The sequence below is a fragment of the Diadema setosum genome, chromosome 9 (genome assembly GCF_964275005.1).
Source record: "Diadema setosum chromosome 9, eeDiaSeto1, whole genome shotgun sequence".
NCBI classification, from domain to species: domain Eukaryota; kingdom Metazoa; phylum Echinodermata; class Echinoidea; order Diadematoida; family Diadematidae; genus Diadema; species Diadema setosum.
The window spans coordinates 19,525,471-19,547,425 of NC_092693.1; the positions used below are offsets into that span (position 1 = coordinate 19,525,471).

The window sequence follows — 21,955 nt, forward strand, 5'->3', positions numbered from 1 at the left end:
GAATCAAGACAATTACAGTACCTTGTTATATGGGGTTTCTCCCTTTATCAGGGCACAGAAACAAACAACAGTAAAGGGTTTGGAGGTGCAAATTAGCTTGTTTCAAGACGGTTGTTTTATGTCCCAACTCTTTATAGTGAGGTTCCACTGTATACAAGCCAGTCATTCATAGGTTTTTATTTGGTTTCTCCAAACATTAGCATTATTTGTCAAAACATGATGTTAATAATTATTCAATTCCAGTGGATACAGTTTCTGTATAAATGCTTGTATAAACTGGTATCATTTGCAGTGATGTCAAATTATTTAGTTGATTCAAGATCTGTTAGCTTTTTTTAACAATGCACTTAACATCCCACCCCCTCCCCCAATTACTGATATCATCACTTTCTCAGATTGTGTGTTTGGAACTAATATGAATATTTTGTGCAAAACATGTGAAACTTTTAAAATGTCAAAGCTTTTTATTTTCTTTTTTTTTTCATTCTGACATGCTATAGCTTTTTTGTTCTTTTTGTTCCAATTTTGACATGGTATGGAATAACGCTTGAGTAGACACTGGCACAATGTCATTCAGAAAATCAACCGCAGAAATTATTCTTGTAAGTGCTTGGAATTTCGATAGTTTTTGCTGATTGCCATTTTTAACCCCGAGCTTCTATTCAGTGGATAATGAATGGAACTTGTATTTCACAGTGTGGTTAGAGCTTCTCACACATTCCTTGTGTTGCTTTGTTCTGGGCCCCATTTCATAAAAACTTGACACAATGGCAACTCCTGCTAGAATGGCAATTGTAATGGTAACGACAAGAATCTAGCTTCCTGATTGGCTGTTGCTATGGGAAGTTGCCATTGCGGCAAGAGTTGCTATCATATCAACTTTTATGAAATGGGGCCCTGGTTTATTCCATGCTGCTCCAAATTCCGTGTCAAGAGTTTAGTTGGCTGTTGAAGTCGGTAGTAATATTCTTGAATTTCCTTGTCACTGTAGTTTTAAACCACAAACCACACAATGATACCAATAATACAGCCAGGTCTTCCTTTCACTGGCTTTTTCTGTAGTTACTCACTGGTCTACCTTTCTGATTATTCATCCGTGTTTTCTGACTAGGTTAAAGATAGCCACCCCAGGGAGGAAAGAGGGCTCCAGTCTTGCCACACCAAAGAGGAAGCTGCCATCATCATTTGGACTATGATACCAGGGCGTGGTCAGCAAAGGACCTAAAATCTTATCTGACACTGGCATTCGTCGCTGGGGTGACAAGACCTTGTATCTGCAATTTTGTTGAAAATTACTTTTTTGGATTAATAGTCAAATAATGGGTTAAATGATATCCTGCCCAAATCCCAACTATCTTACTCCAAAAATAAAGCCACCACGACATGTCAAAGGAAAGGCTATCCCATTCGCTATAGTGCTGTGGCCGCCATGTTTTTTTGCTCTCCTGAATATTTGACATTTTGTAGATACGAGGTCTTGTCGCCCAAGCGACGATGTATGTTCATACAAGCAAAATCTAAATCATACAGTAGTGTATGTTCTTAGGTTTGTGAACATGTGATATCTTCTCACATATTGTGATTAATGTCATATTCTTCCCCTGAAACTAGCAGCAATAAATGACAGGACATAAACATTTACCTTTCCATTCCTTTTTTTTTTTTTGCAAGTGACTTGAAAATTAGACCGGTAAATCTCACTGAAAGTATATGCCCTTCTACCTCTCTGTTTTTTCTTTATTACGTGGGTTACCAAGGATTCAAAGTACTCAACATTGCAGGCCAATGTTTGAGATGGAAGCACTTTCCAAGACATATACTTAATGTCAGTGTACCACCCTGCAATGCTTTTATATCATTGACGTGGAATCAAAGAAAGGAGTCAGAATTGATATCCTCTTTATGTTTTCTGTCGCTTCAGGAAGACATCAGTGAAAGGCTTATTACCCCCACCTGTACATCAGTGTCTATGCCTAGGCTTGTTATAAGTTACGTTCCGACAGTGATCCTTAACCTCGAAGATAGGTTCTGTGGTGCGCCAAGTGTTGCACGGTCGATTTCATTGTGAAATCAGTCATTTCAAAGTCAAAATTGACTGCGCAACACTCAACGCCCCACAGAAATTATCCTGGAGGTTAAAAGATCACTGTTTGAACGTAACTGCATGTATTATCATCTGAACAAAATTTGTTGTACTCTACCAGATATCCATATGTCTCATAGTGTCAGGTGGTATGAAATCTCCTGTGACAACGTACATGCTGCTTGCACATAGATTTGTATCAAGATTGCCCTAACTGGCAGCATCAATCATAAATGCAAAACAAATTTCAGCTGTGAGGAGAGAATGAAAGCTACAGGTGACTTGAGAAACCAATCAGTTGGTACGTAATAAAAAATAGGAACATCTTTGAATGTGAACACATTAAGACTGCACGCTGGTGTAATGTCTCGAGCTTATTACATGTATCAACATTGAAACATTCCACAAATTGCTCATTGGCCGTCGTACACATACTGTAGCCCCTGGTTCTCAAGTACGTGCTAGTGGGTGTAATCGATGTCATGAATGCCAGCACTTGTAATGTCACAACTACTTCAGAATCACTGCAATTTCTGAAATTTTCTCCAGTGTAGTGCTTTGCTTTCTGCAGTATAACTTGAGAGCACTTTCAGAGTTTTGTAATGTCAGGCTGGTGACAAAGACACCTGGTATATTTTTGTGGTTTTCTGCACAGGAAAAAAGAGACTGGAAGCTTGATTATTGTATAAAGTGTATTTTATTCTGTAAATTATTACAATCTGAATAAACATTTGTAAGAGTGTAAACAAGGATTCACAAAGTCTGTGGTTTTTCATTATTGTTTATGTGTTTAAAGCCTGCTGACATAAAATTCCCATCCTGTGTCCATGATTTTGCTGATTTACTGTAAAAGTGGAAATTCTCACTCTTTATGTTTTCGAGCATTTCCTGCAACCAGAAGCTAGCTTGAAAATAAAAGCACACGAATATTTTGGCCTGTTATATGGCTCACTATTAAATGTCTTGATTCCACGGAATCAAAGCACAAGAAATTCATCTTACCAAGCCCAGCGCGAAAAATTACTTTTGCGAAACTATCCACTTTTACAGTCAATGTCTTTACATCACAGATTTAGGAATTGTATTATTGATGTACTGAAATATGCAGCAAATCTTTTTTTTTTTTAAATCATTAATTTCAATTTTCTGCTCCTACTAAGCTCAACTCCTGGAAATTTTCTCATGGCTTTCATGATGTACTGGGTGGTATAGTCAGCTGAAATGTGAATAACAATACCCAATGACATTCAACTTGCCACAAACTGGTGCATCAGCTCACAAAGCAAGACAGGTGATACTGTGTCATTAAACAAATTCACATTGTTGTAGCAGATTGTCCACAGCCCTGCTATTTAATAGGGATTCCACCCCATGGGTATCCTTTTGTAAAGTTCTGTGTTTAAGCGGGTGTGGCACCCCTGAAATTTGATCTGCTAGGCTCTCTGTGGAGAGGGGTGCCAGTGTGCCACATGACCAGTTTGCCAACATCTCTTGTGAGACTAGAAGTGCTTGCCCACCATCAGCAAAAAATTAAAGCTGTGAAACTTTGGTCAGTCATGAAACGGGCAAACTAACACACACACACACACACACACACATACACCTGCTAGTTAGCCACAGCTCTTGTCACAAAATGCAAGTTACTCATGCTAGATTTCGTACCGAGTTCGACCCGGTTCGAGCCGTAGAGATCCGCATTGACCCGCATCGTAAACCCGTGTCAACTCCTGATGGATTCCGGGGGCTATGATACAGTGGTGAAAAATTTTTGGTCGTGTTCACAATTTTCTCACAGATTTCAATTCCGTATTGATATCCGAATTGACCCGGTTCAAACCGCATTGACTCGCATCGACCCGCAGCGTAAAACGGTATGGACCCTTACCATATACCGCATTGCCTTCATGCAACGGATGATGACAAGGTTTACATCCGGGTCGGTACGGGTCGAAGCGGGTTGACACAGGTCGATAGGGGTCGAAAAGGATTCAGTTAAGGATTTAAAGCGGATTTTTATACGGTCCGATGCGGGTCAATACAAGTCAAACCGGGTTGATAAGGAATTAATATGGGTCGATACGGTTTGAATTCCTTATGGATCCGATTCGAAATGCGGCCGTGTGTGACTGTAGCATAAATTACCCTCCATTCTGGGACTAATCCGGCTCATTTTCACCCGGATCAAATCCGTTTTGTTACCCGGCCGTGTGTGACTCTAGCATAAAGATATCAGTGCCTGAACAGTAAAGAAATTGAGTGACTTGTGTTCCTAGCGACTGATGGATAGAGACACTGATTGCTGCACACCTGCATTGTGATGATATGATGAAAGGCAAGTGACCTGTTTTTAGGGGCAGACCCTGGTATGCGGATGCTAGTAGTGGGCACAGAAAAAAATTAAAAGATTAAGATAACAACAATTTGTGATACATATTTTGTTCACACAGTTCCACAGTTTGTGATTTGCAGAAATACATCAGCAGAAGTCAAAATGTAATCGATGTCAAGGGACATTTAAACAAACTAGAAATTAAAGTGTTATCAATGTTGAGAGAAAAGCACACGAAAAAAGATCTGGCATCTTGATGTCAGTAAAATGCAATATTTTGTCTAGCAAGTGTATCAACTTGTTCTCCACATTCAAACTTGATATCTTCTCAAAATTTATTTTCTTCACATTCTATGACTTGACAAAGCAGCCTTCTTACATAAACATGATCACCAGGATCACACTCTTTTAAAGGGGAACATCCATTCATGCATGACAAAAAGATATGACACCTTGATGTCATTAAAAATGAAATATTTGCCTAGCAAGTGTATTGATTCAAATTTTGTCTTCTTAAAATTGTTTTTTTTTTTCCCCTCACATTCTATGACTTGACAAAGCGACCTTCTCACATAAGCATGATCACCAGGATCAAACTCTTTTAACCTGTTGAGAACGGGCTGATTTTCTTTAACATGCATTTCCCATAGACACTTGCCCGAGTATACCCAGGACTCCTCCTCGAGTTAAAGGGGAAAGTTCATTCATGTATGACAAAAAGATATGACATCTTGATGTCATTAAAAACTAAATATTTGCCTAGCAAGTGTATTGATTTTGTTTATTCTCCACATCTACTAAAAATCTATATATTTTTTCACATGCTATGACTTGACAAAGCAATTCTCTCATATAAACATGATCACCAGGATCATACTCTTTTAAAGAAGGAAGTCCATTCAATAAGTTACAAATTGTTTCCTTTGGATATTGGCATGAGCGCACTTGGTCAATGAAAAACCACACACCAAGTATTTTCCTCTGCTTCTCCAAACAGTCCCAATCCTCCAGAGGTATGTGAATGTCTAGAACAAAGGCTGTTTTGGCTGGTGCTTCCTCGCCAAGTGAGGGTTAAACTGTGAATTGTACCGTCCATCAAGCTTGTCCGTGATGCTCTGCGTCACGGGTTTCTCCTCGAGTGGTTTCCCCGACAACAGCCTTTCGGTTTTCGCCCTCTCGGCCGCCTCCCTCCTCAGCCGCTCCGCCCGCAGCTGTTCGATGCTCGGTCCGGATGAAGCAGACTTCCTTGCTCCTGGACCGTCGCTCTCTGTCCCACTTTCGCTAGAACTCTCCTCATCGCTGTCACTGCGCCGAGACCTTGATCTTCGCTTGTGCTTCTTGTGCTTTTTGTCCTTGTGAGATTTTTTGCGGTGTCCCCTGGAGTCTCTGTGAGATTTCCGACTGGTATCATGTCGCTTTTTCTTCTTCTTGCTCTTATGATGTTTGTGGGAGTCCTTCTCTTTGCTCCGATCACCCTCTGACTTGCTCCTGTACTTGCTGAACATAGACAGGATGCTCTCTGCACTTGATGTATCCTGAAAAAGGAAACATGGATACATTATTGAACAGCACTTGGCATAAGAATTGTAATACTGTAGTATGTGATAACAAGAAGCAAAAGAATGATATGTCCTGTATGTTGACAATATGCACACAACTGGTTTCACACCACTTAACATTGTACAGTGGTATGAATATAAACAGCATGAAAATGTCATCCAGTACTTTCAAAAGTTGCTAGTGAGGGATGGTACAGAGATGCCTGCAATTTCTTTATCCCACTGACAGGGTACACCAGATTTAACAGCACAGCCATCTGTTACCATAAACACTGTGGGTGTACATGAGGAGTAATGCAATTTCTTGCTGAGAAAAGACCAGTTGAGCCATAGTCATCATTTATTATTGAGAAATGCTGGAGAGTGTATTCCATTGTAATGAGAGCAGAGCATGCTCACTTAGCCATAATACTCATGTAGCATTGACATTCCATTGGATATTCACAATCCACTTTCACAAATCATAGTTATCACTAGCATATTAGTTTGTTTGTTAATACAGAAAACTGCAACACATGAAAAAGAAGAAGGTTTCACATTTTACCACACATACACACTTGATCATAATATCATTTACAGCCTCAATTCAAATCAAATACTATACAGATCCTCATGTAACTGATCGAACAGTACAGAATATTTTACACAAACATAATTACCCATAAAATTGTCCAGTTGTCCTAATATTTAGTAGAGTAGAAAGGATACCATCACTGTATACCAGACTGCTACACTCTGCATACTATGTGTTTGCCGGGGAGTCTACTCCCTGAAAGTGTTATAGTATATAAATTTTCCTCCAAAGAGGATCTTTGGTTTAATGGAAGAAAATTCTGTGATGATAACTGCAGCTTCTTTTTCACAGATATAACACATTATGAAACTGAAATTATATTTCAGACAACAAAAACATATCATGTCTACATTCATATCTATTGTGATTCTGTACTTGCCTTAGGAACTGATGTCTTTGTCAAGGAAGTAGTTTGATCAACAGTAGTCTTGCTCCCAGTACCATCCTTTTTAGATTTCTTTCCAAGAAACCGCAGCATGTCATTCATCGGATCCAGAGATGCTTTTCTTTTCAAATCATTTGTGCTGAAAGTGATAAATGAATGTACGAAAAGTAAAAATTGAGCATAATGCCTCCCACAAATTACTGCAGAATGTAGACTGACATATAGATTAATACAGTCAACCTTGCTTAAGTCGACCTCGCATAAGTCGAATAATTGCCTAAGTCGAAGGTCTTTTTAAGTCCCTTCTCTTCATATTCCGTTGATTTGAATCCCTCATAAGTCAACCTTGCTTAAGACCTCGCATAAGTCGAATAATTGCCTAAGTCGAAGGTCTTTTTAAGTCCCTTCTCTTCATATTCCGTTGATTTGAATCCCACATAAGTCGAATTTTCTCTAAGTCAAAGCTATTTCTTCAGTCCAAATAGACTTAGGCATGGTTGAGTGTAGATGGATAGATCAGATAGAGAGACAAAAAAAGAGAGGAAAGACACACATGTGCACATACACATAACAAGTCTGACATTTGTGCAGAATACAACATTACACACACACACATACACACACACACACACACACACACACACACACACACACACACACACACACCACACACAAAATAGTATGTTATGCAAGGGAAATGAATTCCCTGCCAAAGAAATCACAGATCAGTGCACAAGGAGAATACCATTTTTTTTTAATCATGAAATTTACACATACATATTTTGTTTTCCCTCAAAAGATATAATCATTTTGATATTGGTAGAAACTGAAGAATCTCTTTTGATCTCACTCTGTGCTGTTTTTTTCTGGCTGGTCCTGTTCCGGTTGTCTTCCCTGCTGGTACCAAGGCTTGACGGTTTGAGACTCTGCAGAACTCTGGCCCAGGTAGGTCAGGAGACCAATCTTCTTCTCATAGGCCTCCTGCTCCTGCTTCTTCTCAGCTTCATTGTCTTTATTGGATGTCGCTGTCTTACTCTGTGAAAACAACAAGTTTGCAAAATGGGTCAAGTGCCATTTTCAGGTCTGCCAACATTCCCACATCCAAATCAGGGAGATTCCACACAGCAATCAGGGAGATATCTGTGTGCTATATGCATTTCAATGGGCGAAAATAATTCCCAAATCAGGGAGATTTTAATATTCTCTTATTCAGACATAAACAGATTTTGACATTATCAGGGAGACTTGGCAGCTCTGCATTTTTAAACAATTCAAAGTCCATCATCAGACAGCTAAATAAAACCTTTCCAGCGATACCTCACTTGTTACATAACCAGGAATATTCTTGAAGTTATGATTAAAAATATCACATATTTTATTTTTATTTTCTTTCTATAGCATACAGAATGCAGTTAACTCATTATGCAATCAAATCTACAAATACAATCACATTTACTGCACCACTTTGATACCTTCCAGTGAGCAATGACAAAAACAACTACAAAACTGTACGGAACTTCCCAGAGAAATATTGCACTTGCTTGGTAGACTCATATTCTATCGAAAATTTTCCTATCCGTCTATGTATGAATCTATCTATCTACATATCCTAATCTCTTCCTTTATCTACATGTACACACAACAAACATATTCTTGCAAATATACTGCAAGTTAGATTGGCCTACCTAATTTGATACGGCCTTCTGCATCATACTGCAGAAGGCCAATACACACAGTTGCAGCGCCACTTTGGAATTTATCTTTCACACTGTGCACTCAGCTCTTGAAAAAGCTTACCCCTGACTCAATGTCTGCAAAGAAGTTGATATGATTCCCTAAAAGTGCTTGAGTAGATGGCACATCCTCTGCAGTTGTACTGTTGAGGGCTGGTGGTTGTGAGTGAACGAGACCTGCTGAGGGCTTGCTTCTAGCTCTCACTCGCAACAGTGCTGTCCGTGCCTCTTGTTCCTGTATTGAAAGACAAACAGGGTGGAGATTTTAGAAAATAGGTTGTTTCATCAAACAATCAAAATCAACATTGGGTTTGATACAACTCTACTTTTAAGTGAGATGCTAAAACATACATCTGTAAATCATGTTACAATTCTGAAAATTACCCCCCCCCCCAAAAAAAAAAAAAAAAAAAAAAATGAAAAGATTTGTTCCCCGTCATTTGTACAAATCAAAAATAATGTATGATATTGATTTCATCTCAGCATTTACTGCAAACGATTTCATTACTTCTTGATTTGCATAATTCATATAAAAATAATCCATGTAGAGCTCTAATACCATTAAATGTCTTCCTTGATGTCATAAGATGAAGGACATACTCACAGCAAGGGCAATTCTTGCTTCCTTTTTCTTCTCTTCCTCCGCTGCTTGGGCTTCATCTCTCTTCACTCTTGTGATATTGTCTCGATTCCGCACGTGCCAACTAAAAGGTAAGACAACAAGAGAATGGCAGATGATTTCACCGCAATACATGTACTTCAATTTGTCTACTTTTTATGACCATTCATAACAACTTTCTCCCTGATGACTTTGAAAGTATTTGATATTGGGACATATAAGCAAGGTGGTATAATGAGTTGCTCATACGATTACCAGCACTCAGAGCAGTGTGTACAGCCTAAAAATATGATGCTGCCATATCCTCTTCATATTTCTTTATAAGTTAGTGTGAAATCTTGTTTATTTCACATGTATACACAGCATGTCACACCCGGCCAATATAGGAAGTCTTGTAACTTTAGTCTTTCATCAATGTGCCATGCACAGCACAGGTAGAGACCAAATGTAACAGTCGACGAGGTCATTTCTCACATAATTTATAACTTAAAGACTAGACTCTACATCAACAAGATCAAGGACACACACAAGTCACAACAATCAACATGTTTGAATTAAATTACTTTGATCATCTTGAGAAAATTTCGAAGACCCTTTGACTTCTATAACGTAGGTGAATTTCAACATAGGTTCTACAAAATAAAATGTAGGCGAGGTTCACTATAACCAGTTTACAGACTCTACACTTTTTAGTGCTGTTGTGGTAGTGACATAGGTCTAGACTAGTGTTGTCGCTGAGTGTTTTTATTTTTTATTTATGCAATTTCATAAACCAGCATGATAGTGAATGTATGGGACCACATCATGAACCTGCGTATGTTCTTTTGATAATTTTCAATTCGTAAAAATACGTACATTGAAACATCATATGGGTACTACTAATACTAAGGCTAAAACTTCAGGCTTTTCAGTGAGTTTGTTAAAGTGAAGTTCAAATAAAATCCCCTACCTTTTCTTCGGTAAAATATTCATTCTGCTTTTGTGGTAGCGACGCGACGCTCTCCAGTCAGTTGGTTGATCCCATTCATCCCCACGTAAATTTTACGTACACAACTACACGCACACACACACGGTACACACACACACACACGACACACACCGATAGTGCATTCAACAGTAAGATGTGGCGCAACCAAAGAGATTTTCCCCAGTGGTGGGGAGGAGAAAAATCTCTTTGGGCGCAACCGTCCGTACACAGCCCAGCAGTACCCACGCACGATAAGTACGCGATTTAGCAGACGACATGGACATGCAGGCGCGGTACGTACGCGTGTGGACAGCAGAGGCTTATCCCATGTCATCACCCGTAGTCCAAGGGACAAGGCCAGTCGTTCAACCAACATCCTGTTTCATTCTGATGTCGTAGAGATCGAGATCTAGGCCTACTGTTTGTGCAGGTAATCGCAAGAAATGCATTCTATTACCCTTCCTGGCGTGTGCTAAAACTGACTGTCACTCGAACAAACAAATGAACATGTTCTAACAAACATCATGACATGTTTCACTGACAGCTGACTGTGCATAGATCTATGTATTGAAGGGACAATCGCGATCGGTGTCCTATTTTTGTAACGTGTAAAATTAGTTTAACGTTACTCTAACAAGTTAGTTTGTATTACTATCTGTAACATTCCACTACAAAATCTGTCCAACTGTTGGATAAAAGCCTGCGTTCTGTTTCATTAACACCCATAGGTATCCATATAGGGTCTAGGTAACGTTAGACAATTTGAAACACACCAAATTTATAGCAGCCCTGCAAAGATTGATACTCTGACATTAACCCCGGCCCGGGGCGTTCCTTGCGCGCACAGACAACGACTAACGTTAGAACACTGTCACTGGGCGGCTGGCCCAAATGCTCACAAGATCTTTCATGGTAATTTTCTGTTAGAGTCTATGTTCTAGTAGTAACATTAGAACCTTTAATAGATCTAAAGAATATAACGATTCTTTGAATTGATGGTCAAGGGAGCGCAGATTTTGTTTTAGGTATCAGTATGACAATGTTACATTTATATTGTCTTGTATTTTGTTTGAAAATAAAAATTCGGTTCTAAATTTCTATATCATATGAAAGAAACTGCTGGAGTCTTACCGTAATTAGTTTCTCAATGACAGAAATTAAGAAAGAGAGAGAGAGAGAGAATTGGTAGCAGAATGGGTTTTCGTTATTTCCATGCCATGGCATGGGAACATTCAAATGATTCAATGTTTGAATGAATTTCAAACTTTAAAAAAAAAAGGGGGGGTTTAAATCCAATGCAGGTTGAATCCGCTGTAGCTGTTTTACGAACCGCACCAGCGACCCAAATTACAGCACCCCAGGGTTATATCACTGTTTTACTAGCAAAGATTATGGGACTTAATTGCTGAAGCTATCTCACCTCCCTCGATCCCTTTCTAATGCATACCAGGTGATAATGCCAGCCAGCAACAGTTCAGGAGAGTCTTCCATATTCTTTGCCAAAGCTCCAGACCTCAGCCAGCTGTGCGCCATCACCTGTAGGGTTCCTGACAGTGACAGTGATGCAACACCATCCAGTCTCAGCACGCAAGCATCTAGCAACTCTCATTCTCAGCAACCAAACAGAGGCAACCAGTCCACTGTACTCAAATGCAGGTAGATGCCAATGCCATGAAACAATCCTTGCGACAAACTTTTCTTTTTATCTGTTTGGAGTTTTTTTTTTTGTGCTTGAACACTAGTTTTGTTTGTTTGTTTTTAATTTAGTGAACTTTAACTCACTTGTGGATACATTTTTTTTAGTGTATGATCTTGAAGTGATCTCAAGTCATGGAAATAAACATATTGATGTTTTGTAGTCTAACATCAAATACCGGAATAGTCATCCTAAGACAGGAAGTTGGATTATTTCTGACTAGAAATGAGATGTCATGGCATATTACTTGGTGTGTCGTATGGCTGGGAAGTAATTTTGTTTTATGGTTGTTTATTTTTCTAGTACAAAGAGTAGGTTTTATTCATAATATTCAGTGATGGTGTTTTATAGTGAAGGTAAATTCTAAAGGCACATATCTTACTTGCTATCATATAAACAGAAGGCTAATACAGTTGCTAGTATGCCATTCTCATAAAGCTTGAGTAGCCACCCAACTGAAAGACTTTAGGGCTTGCCACATTTTGTCATTTTAAGTTAATGCCCTCAGACGTAGTGTAATTAAATTCAAGTGTATAATGACCCTCAGTCAACATGTCATATAAGAAACTTAAATCCATAGAATACAAGACCACTCATTTTTTTTTTATCATCCTCTTGAATACATCCTCAATGCTTAATGAGGCAGGACTTACGGTATCAAGATATCAAATCCACTTGCTTCTGATTTCAGACAGTTGATCTTCACTGAGCCTCGAGTCTTAGCCTCACCATCTCTGCCAGATGGAGGCTACATCAGTGTTGTCTGCAGTCGGGCTTTTTGGTCGACGGGAAAACTGCAGGAAAAATGCCAGAAGATGTCTCTGCAGGTATCTTCTCTTTATTAACTCTCATAGCCAAAAACAAACAAAGCAAAACAAAAAAGAAAGGCTACTGAAGACTGCTCATCCACTAGTGATATGCCCATGGAGCCCAAAGGGGCCTGAGCTTTCGATCCTAATGATTTTGCCTGATGAAGACTCTGCTAGGATTGAAAGCTCAGGACCCTTTTGACTCCATTTATTAACATTTGGTTCCTTTCAGCAGTGGTGTTGATGTGAATTGTGACATACATGTACAACATAACAATCTGTGATTTTTCTCAGTCATGCTAAATTCAAGCTGTTTTCATAGAGAACCAATCATCTAGCAGTCATACATCATCTTTGTAAGAAAGGCCACTTGTTACTGATGACCCCCTCCAAAAAGAAAAGAAAGAAAGAAAGAAAGAAAAAACGGATATGTAAACTATTCTCAAACTTGGCAGAAGAAAATCTTTGTCACTGATGGAGACATTTGGCATTTCATCTATATTCAAAAGTATTCTTTAAAAAAAGAAAGTTGTGTTATTGATGAAGAAATGTCATGTGCAAGAAATAACGGTACTCAATTGATCATCATTTTGCAATCTCTCCATTTACTTTGTGTATTCAATCATAGAGGAGCCAGTCATTTAGGATCACCAATTTGTTAGAATATATTCAAGATGGGCACAGAAATGGTCGCCTCTCTGTTGTGATTTTACCATTTGCAGTATGGGGAACCCAAGAAAGTGTATGCAGCAGTCTTCCAGGTCTGTTTCTGCTATACCCTGAAAGCCAAGCTTGCCCCTCTGTGGAACAAGGTCGGAGAGTACTATGTCCAGGGAAGGGACTTCATAACCAGCACTGGACTGCTAGGGGCTGTCAGTAAGCCAAGAATTTGATCACTTTTACTCAGTACTGCATCCATGTAGTGATCCCTTGTATCCAACCAAACTGCAGCCCACAAAGCTGTATTGTAATTCTTCATATTAAAATGGACTTGTTCTATATCGAAGTTTCTCATTACATGAGTGACAGATTTTCTCAAACATGTATAATGTTCTTTGAAGACATTATTTGAATAATGCACAAAGTGGATACAGTTTATAGAGCAGTGTGCTCTCTAAAAGTGCAACCTTGTGTCATTGGCTTCTTGAAAAACACAATTATTTTGTTTCTTTCTTGTTTCACAGATCTAGAAATCAACATTTCAGAAGGTGAAATAAGATTTGCTGTCAAACCACAGACAATCAAACTTCCACACTGCACTGTAAGTGATACAAGTATTTTCTGTTTGAAATTTTTGTGGTATGACTATGAAGAAAAGCGATGTGACAATGCAATTTATTAGCAAAAAAGTCAACATACCGGTATTACCTGGAGCTATAAAGGAAATACATTCTTCGTCTTTATTGTATGATATAACTTATAAGCAGTGAATGTTCATGAAAAAAAAAAACCCAACAACTTCTGTAATCATTTGCTGTAGACCTGCATGAGTACCATTCTTTGATTGAATATTGAGACAACCCATAAAAAATAATTGTAAGAATCCTGTACAAAAAAAAAAAATAATAAATGAGTAAATAAATAGATAGATAAATAAGATTCAGCATTCTTTTGTGGTTTGGAGAACTTATTTGTTGGTATACCTTGTTCTTCATGGCATATATTGTATTTGTTATCATTTAAAATGGATCTCGATGGTATAATAGTGGAAAGAATGTCAAAATTGTGATTTTGATTTTGATTTTGATTTTGATCTAGCTCCAAGAGTTTGGCATCTCCTCCCAGAACATCGCTCACTTTCTCTGTGACACAAGCTCTGTCATCTCAGAGTACTTCATTGGAGACAGGTTCTGCTTTGTGTTGCCAAGGTAACCACTTTGATGTTTTTTAATCATTCGCACTAAACCCCTTTCCTGAAAATACAGTAAATTTCAGCTAAACTTGTGCTGTTGCAGAATGAGAAGTGTAAAATGATTATTCAAATGTTCCTGTAGAGAAGTCCACTCCTTTATTGTAGGTCATTCCTAATGTCCATCTGATTCAAATAGTATAATTTGAAGCCAAAGTCTTGTTACCCACAAAAGGGATTCCAGGTAAATTACACAGTGGAAAATTGTGAATTTATGCAGCATATACCCTGATCCCACCCCCCCCCCCCATAAAAGAAACAACAACCCCAAAACGCACACACAACACACAAACATGCGAACCCACAAACCCATAGATCATATCTAATGAAGATGTGAAATGTGTTATATCGTACAAATTATACTGTGACTATATTTTGCATGCATGTTTCCCATGGTTTCTTAGTAGCACATTCTACATTATATGACCAGTTTTAGACAACAAGTAGATATTTTGTTGGTGATACTTTGGTGCTCAAAGTGGCAGTGATGCCTATATTAGGCTTTCAGTAGATATACAATATTTTACGTGTTATAAATATTCAATTGTCATTGCTGTCTCAAGTTTTTTGTGTTCTGCTTAAAATGTGCTATATTATTGGTTGTGTTTCTCTACGCTTATAATGTAAAAATGTTCCTTTCGTTACATGTGGTTGAGATTACAGCAAGAAAAAACAAAAACCTGTGTCTTTGTTTTGTGTCTCCTTGTAGTATGAAGAAAGGAAGAGTGGTTAGCCTCATGCACAACTTGCCAGCCTCGAGTCCCTTCAAGACTTACAGCGACCTCAGGAGATACTGGAAGAACACAGTAAAAGAATGGCACTTTGTAGTTCTCATAACAATTTCATGGTTTTTATCAAACATACAGAGACATCAGTCACCTCATGTCGTGAGTTTTGCTGAGAAATGCTGTGTTAGATTATAAGCTACTGTTTATTATCAATGCATATCATTCTTTGCAGCAATGTTATATTTTTCTTTAAGCATTTGTGTTAATTTGAAGATTTAGTGAGGCTTTCAGCAGTGTTTGATGGCTGGTCTAACATTTGAAATGTGAGTCACTTGACAGCCATCAGGTAGTTCCTGTTTTGTCTTTGTTTGGTTGAAATATCACTTGGAAAGAATACTGGCATAGTGCTGGGACCTATAAACTTGTGAATGATTTCTTCATTGTGTGCTGACAATATGGATACCGACTACCAGAGAGTGGAGAAGGCCTTGTTTACCTTGAAATCTTCTTCCCAGCCATCAAAGACACTCTCTTCACGTATCCTTTGAACAAAGTGTGGTCTAAATGCTGCGTAGACTTGTTAGCTGCTTTAACATTAGATCTGAAGCTCTGCTTGAAATCACTTTGCACACACGCCTGTAGGGATTTTCCTCAACCAAGTATTAATGCACCAGATATCCAGAGTTCTGCATCAGGAAGAAAGAACCGCAGCGGATCCCACGCGTCGACCCGGCCCCGATCCTGGCGGCATTCCTGGCTGATGTCAGGAGAAAGTTTCCCTCCATGTGTGACAGTCCCATGGAGCTGACTAGCAAGGCTATGTATACTGCTGTCACCATGACAAGTGCCATTATGGAAGAGGTACTTCTCATTAAAAGATGTTGTGCAACGCTGGATGTACATAAGGGGAGAAGGGGCAAAGCTCAGGAAAATTGCACAGTTACAAGTTTGTCAAATCCCCACATGCTGCCAACATAGAAGTATTCAGGAACAACTTTATATTTATTTTATATGGATAATGATAGTTATTTTTGTTCTGTTCTGGTGTGGATCATCACATGAGAGTCTGCTGGAATACTTTGCAGAAAAGAGATAGTGAAATGTGCTTATTTTATTTTGTGTTTTAAGATTTTTTTTTTTTATTCCACTGGACGACTTAACCTGACAGATTTTAGACCAAAAAATGTATAGTTCAGGCAAAATAGGTTTCAAAATATTTAATGTGAAATAGTCTGCACAGTCGGGATGCATCAATTTGATGTGGTAAACACTTGCAATCTAAAACTTTATATCATATATAGAAACTTAGAAGGGACCATACAATGGATGTAGAGCAAATGATGCCTGGTCATACATACATATACCCTAATTATCTAAATGAACATATAATTCCTTCCTTTCTTATATTCAGACCAGTCCAAGCAGTGTATCCAGCATCAATTTGGTCTGCCAGCCAGCCTCTCGGACTCGGCAAATCCCAACCCGCAGCCTTGTCTTTGTAGCAGAGTGTTACAAGAAACACCCAGAGTGTCCGCTGCCTTCCCACCAGCTGCTTCCGTATCATTCTTTGAGTGGACAGCAGAAGAACATCATGCCCACCACAGGATACGTTATCAAGACACCACAGCTTGACCAGCGAGACCACGTTACTCCGTCCCACACCCATCCACACCATAGCAGGGTCCGAGAAAGGGTAGCATATCCTCACCTGCAGGGGCAAAGTCATGGTTGTCCAAATCAAGCTGCTGCTACTGGTGAGCATCTGCATGGTAACTCTTCCACACCACATGACCCAAAGGTCATGCCTGACCCAGTTGGGATGCAAAGGTCTGTAATCCGTGGAAGCCAGGAGAACGTTTCAACAGCAGTGTGTGGAGCTGGCAAAGACTTTCCCTTGCCAACTACAGCAGCTGCTAGTACGATGAAAAAGAGTTTGCCAGATGGTGGAGGAATTGGGAAGCAGCAAGCTCATACCATGTTCAGCATGGCTGCTCATCTTCAGAACAATTCGTCTCAGCAAAATGCTGGTGATGTCCAGCGAGGCTTTGAACCTCCGACCTGCCTTCTTGGGCAGTCAAGCCTGAGTGCTGTTGGTTTGGGCCAACCCTGTAGGCAGATCCATGGACAGCTTTCAGATGGCAGTCAGAGACAAAGGAACCATGTCTTTGATATCTCTGAAAGTAGTTCAGCCAGAAAGCCCCCACCATTTGTGCCCATCTTCAAGCCAAAGCCAACCCTATCACACATCGCCAGCGAGCACAAAGCTCCCACAGGACCCAAGATCAAACCCACCTTTACTGCCCGCAAACCAAAGCGTGTCACACCATCTACCCGTACGGTGCAACACAAAGAAGTGGCGGGACACCCCTCTGCAGTTCATCCCACACAGACATCTCTACAGCCATCAGAAGATGTGATCCCACCAACCCAGCCACGGTTGCTGAATCATACCAGTGGTCTCATAAAAGTTGCACAATCCACTTCAGCTTTCTCTGCCGTTGGTCAAGGCAAATCTGGGCAGTTCATTAGAGGGCCATCTGTTCAGCAACCAGTCAACAGCTTAAGCAATGAAACCCCTGCCAGAAAGAGAAAAGTCCAGGTGAGCTAGTGTGGTCATCTTTTACGAGTTGAATGGTTTGCTGAGCCAACACTCCATTGAAGTTGAGTCAGCACTCTTCTTCACCATTATCGTTTTACCCCTACAAAGCTCACTCAAGCTGTTATTAAATGGAATCTCTTCTTTTTTTCAAGCTCAGTGAATTAACAAATTTACATTATCTCCTAGACAGTCAGATAGTAAAGCTGTATGGTCACAGTTGTCGCAAATTTGGGTATTCTAGCAACTAATGCTGAGTCTTGAAATATCAAACTGGACTGTGTATAAGTCTTTGGAATGTCTAAGAGGAATGTTGGGAGTCCAGTGCAGAATTCTGACATCCTAAAACGAGTTGTTTGACCCACAATGCCCCTCTTGAATCCAAGGTGTGAAAATGGGTAACTGGGAATGCTAGGGTAACAGTAGATGCATAAGCCAGCTCTAGAGGTAACCTAAAAGAGGCTACCCTAACTGCATCATTTACCTTTGCAAGCTAGAACAAGAGTACCAATTATATAGGAAAGAGTGAAAGTTTCCAAATTTCCTAACCATCAAAGTGTGTGTTTTATCTGTTCTGATCATCATATTACAATTTGCCATTCATACTAGGTGATTCAAATGGAATATGCACAAACAGATTTGAAGATGGTACTATTCAATAATCCTTAATAAGTAGCAAAGTTTGGAGCAAGTGGCCCTCATTAGTTTAGGTACTGTTCTCGGTATTGTATACAATTACATTGTCAGTATGACATATACATGAGTCATAATAAATTGAAATTATTCTAGTTAGAATGTGTGTAGTGTACATTTGTTTCCTGTTGTACGCTATCAGAAAATTGTAAAAAGAAATAATCTTTTATCCTATAGGACCAAGGTGAAGCAGGAAAGGCAAAGAAGCCAAAAGTTCGTTCCAAGCCCAAAGTACAAGACCACAGCATGGTACAGCTCTTGGCTCAAAATGACCAGGTAGTAATGCTCATGCACCATTCACCACTGTTTGTTGTTCCCACTTTGAGTGCAATGTAAAAAACATTTTTTTAACATCACATAGTACATTGTACATTGATCCTTGATCCCCCCCCCCCCCCCCATTGGCTTGCAGCCCCTGGAGTTTCATGTAAATTTGTATGCCTTTTCAGAGGGTTCCTCATATAAATGCGGGAGGTGTTGTGGCAGATTGGATAAGATCTTGCACTATCCAATCATGAAGTCCCTGGTTTGAGTTCCCTGACTGCAGTGATTGTGCCTCTAGACAAGGCACATTGTTTAGTCCTTCGGAGATTAATGTACAATGTATTTAAAGCTGTTTGTTTCATGGTTGCTTGCTCAGAAGCATTCATTGCTTTCTTATAACAGTCACGTAAAAAAAAAAAATTTGAAAATCAAATCAGTTCAATTCAATAGATAATGTGACATGCCATACCCATCTTCATGTCTGATCTCTGTCTGCCACAGCTGTCTAAGGTGAACTCTGTCACACTGGCCTCGTGGTTGAAGGAGAAGGGTGTGCCGGTCTCCTCCAAGGACAAGAAGTCTGACCTTGTTGCCAAGGTGATGACCTACATAAACTGCACCACCATAGAATCCTGAGACATCAAGATGACGACAGCCAGGTGACTGATGAGACATTTTCAGCCCAGTGAGACATGTAAAATCACTGATGGTGATTTACAGTGCAGAGAGATGTGTACTAGTAGTGATTTACCTTCTTTCAAGATACCATATAAGCAAAGAGAGAACTTTGCATATCACAAATTAGGGGTGTATCCGACTTCTGCTACCGGGTCTTCAAACTGACACCTGAAAACTTGACAGATTGTCCATAAAAGCATTGTCACTTACCTGGTACTGCAGCAATTTTCACCAGTTGATGCTAATAATATACTGTTTTGCATGAAAGTATGACATGTTCTGTTGTGATCACATTCTCAGATTCACAGCTAGTACCAGATTGTAATATTTTATCTTAGCTCCTTCATTGATAGATATTGAATATGATGGTTTTGTTTACAAGTTGCGTTATACCTATACATTCTTTAATGTTAGCAACCCTCAGCTCCTGCACATAAGCTTCTTTCTGAGAGCTTATTTCAAATATTAGCTTAGGGTAGGCCAGTTAGAAGCCTGGAGAAGAAAATCTACCTCCTCTGACATTGCTATTGCGTCATTTCATCAGTTTACTATCGAGAAAGAGTGCTTCATAATGATTCATCAGTATGAGCGCCATAGTGGCCCAAAGTTGTCTTAAAGGACAAGTTCACCTTCATTAACATAAGGATTGAGAGAATGTAGCAATATTTGTAGAATACATCATTGAAAGTTTGAGGAAAATCGGACAATCCGTTCAAAAGTTATGAATTTTTGAAGTTTTTGTGCAGTCACCGCTGGATGAGAAGCCTACTGCAGTGTATGATGTCACACACGTACAACAATATAAGGAAAATATAAAGAGAATTTCACAAAATTTCATCTTTTGAAAAAAGTACACATTCCCTTGACTCGTTACTGACATATGTTATGGGTAATATTATTCCCATTGCCTTTAGAAAGAGGCAAGTCAAGTGCTCTTTTATTATGCAAAAAAAAATGAAAATATGTTGAATTTTCTTTACATTTTCTTTATACTGTTGTACTCATATGACATCACAAGCCTTAGTAGTCTCCTCATCCATAAAAGCATTGTCACTTACCTGGTACTGCAGCAATTTTCACCAGTTGATGCTAATAATATACTGTTTTGCATGAAAGTATGACATGTTCTGTTGTGATCACATTCTCAGATTCACAGCTAGTACCAGATTGTAATATTTTATCTTAGCTCCTTCATTGATAGATATTGAATATGATGGTTTTGTTTACAAGTTGCGTTATACCTATACATTCTTTAATGTTAGCAACCCTCAGCTCCTGCACATAAGCTTCTTTCTGAGAGCTTATTTCAAATATTAGCTTAGGGTAGGCCAGTTAGAAGCCTGGAGAAGAAAATCTACCTCCTCTGACATTGCTATTGCGTCATTTCATCAGTTTACTATCGAGAAAGAGTGCTTCATACTGATTCATCAGTATGAGCGCCATAGTGGCCCAAAGTTGTCTTAAAGGACAAGTTCACCTTCATTAACATAAGGATTGAGAGAATGTAGCAATATTTGTAGAATACATCATTGAAAGTTTGAGGAAAATCGGACAATCCGTTCAAAAGTTATGAATTTTTGAAGTTTTTGTGCAGTCACCGCTGGATGAGAAGCCTACTGCAGTGTATGATGTCACACACGTACAACAATATAAGGAAAATATAAAGAGAATTTCACAAAATTTCATCTTTTGAAAAAAGTACACATTCCCTTGACTCGTTACTGACATATGTTATGGGTAATATTATTCCCATTGCCTTTAGAAAGAGGCAAGTCAAGTGCTCTTTTATTATGCAAAAAAAAATGAAAATATGTTGAATTTTCTTTACATTTTCTTTATACTGTTGTACTCATATGACATCACAAGCCTTAGTAGTCTCCTCATCCATAAAAGCATTGTCACTTACCTGGTACTGCAGCAATTTTCACCAGTTGATGCTAATAATATACTGTTTTGCATGAAAGTATGACATGTTCTGTTGTGATCACATTCTCAGATTCACAGCTAGTACCAGATTGTAATATTTTATCTTAGCTCCTTCATTGATAGATATTGAATATGATGGTTTTGTTTACAAGTTGCGTTATACCTATACATTCTTTAATGTTAGCAACCCTCAGCTCCTGCACATAAGCTTCTTTCTGAGAGCTTATTTCAAATATTTGCTTAGGGTAGGCCAGTTAGAAGCCTGGAGAAGAAAATCTACCTCCTCTGACATTGCTATTGCGTCATTTCATCAGTTTACTATCGAGAAAGAGTGCTTCATAATGATTCATCAGTATGAGCGCCATAGTGGCCCAAAGTTGTCTTAAAGGACAAGTTCACCTTCATTA

The 21,955-nt window shown here is 39.0% G+C and overlaps 3 protein-coding genes across 3 annotated transcripts in view; 2 read left to right on the plus strand and 1 right to left on the minus strand.

Moving 5' to 3' along the window:
* LOC140233197 (pre-mRNA-splicing factor ATP-dependent RNA helicase PRP16-like) overlaps positions 1–2,835 on the plus strand; it is a 33,520-nt gene extending 30,685 nt beyond the window's left edge. The window contains exon 25 of the mRNA XM_072313311.1: positions 1,112–2,835. Coding sequence (XP_072169412.1) covers positions 1,112–1,196 — 85 coding nt within the window. The 3' untranslated portion in view covers positions 1,197–2,835. The remainder of the gene's footprint in view (positions 1–1,111) is intronic.
* On the minus strand, positions 2,768–10,362 carry LOC140233196 (uncharacterized). Its single transcript, XM_072313310.1, has 6 exons — positions 10,232–10,362; positions 9,268–9,367; positions 8,728–8,898; positions 7,781–7,965; positions 6,925–7,069; positions 2,768–5,947 (listed from the first exon to the last, which is right to left on the minus strand). Exons 1-6 carry the CDS (start codon positions 10,252–10,254, stop codon positions 5,438–5,440), a joined length of 1,134 nt encoding a protein of 377 aa, XP_072169411.1. The 5' UTR covers positions 10,255–10,362; the 3' UTR covers positions 2,768–5,437.
* A 232-nt stretch (positions 10,363–10,594) lies between these two features.
* LOC140233204 (uncharacterized) lies at positions 10,595–20,389 on the plus strand. Its single transcript, XM_072313319.1, has 12 exons — positions 10,595–10,679; positions 11,700–11,905; positions 12,637–12,772; positions 13,477–13,630; positions 13,939–14,015; positions 14,513–14,622; positions 15,373–15,466; positions 15,843–15,928; positions 16,066–16,252; positions 16,803–17,990; positions 18,858–18,956; positions 19,446–20,389. The coding sequence occupies exons 2-12, from the start codon at positions 11,706–11,708 to the stop codon at positions 19,578–19,580; spliced, it is 2,466 nt and encodes an 821-aa protein (XP_072169420.1). The 5' UTR covers positions 10,595–10,679; positions 11,700–11,705; the 3' UTR covers positions 19,581–20,389.
* Positions 20,390–21,955: the final 1,566 nt, after the last annotated feature.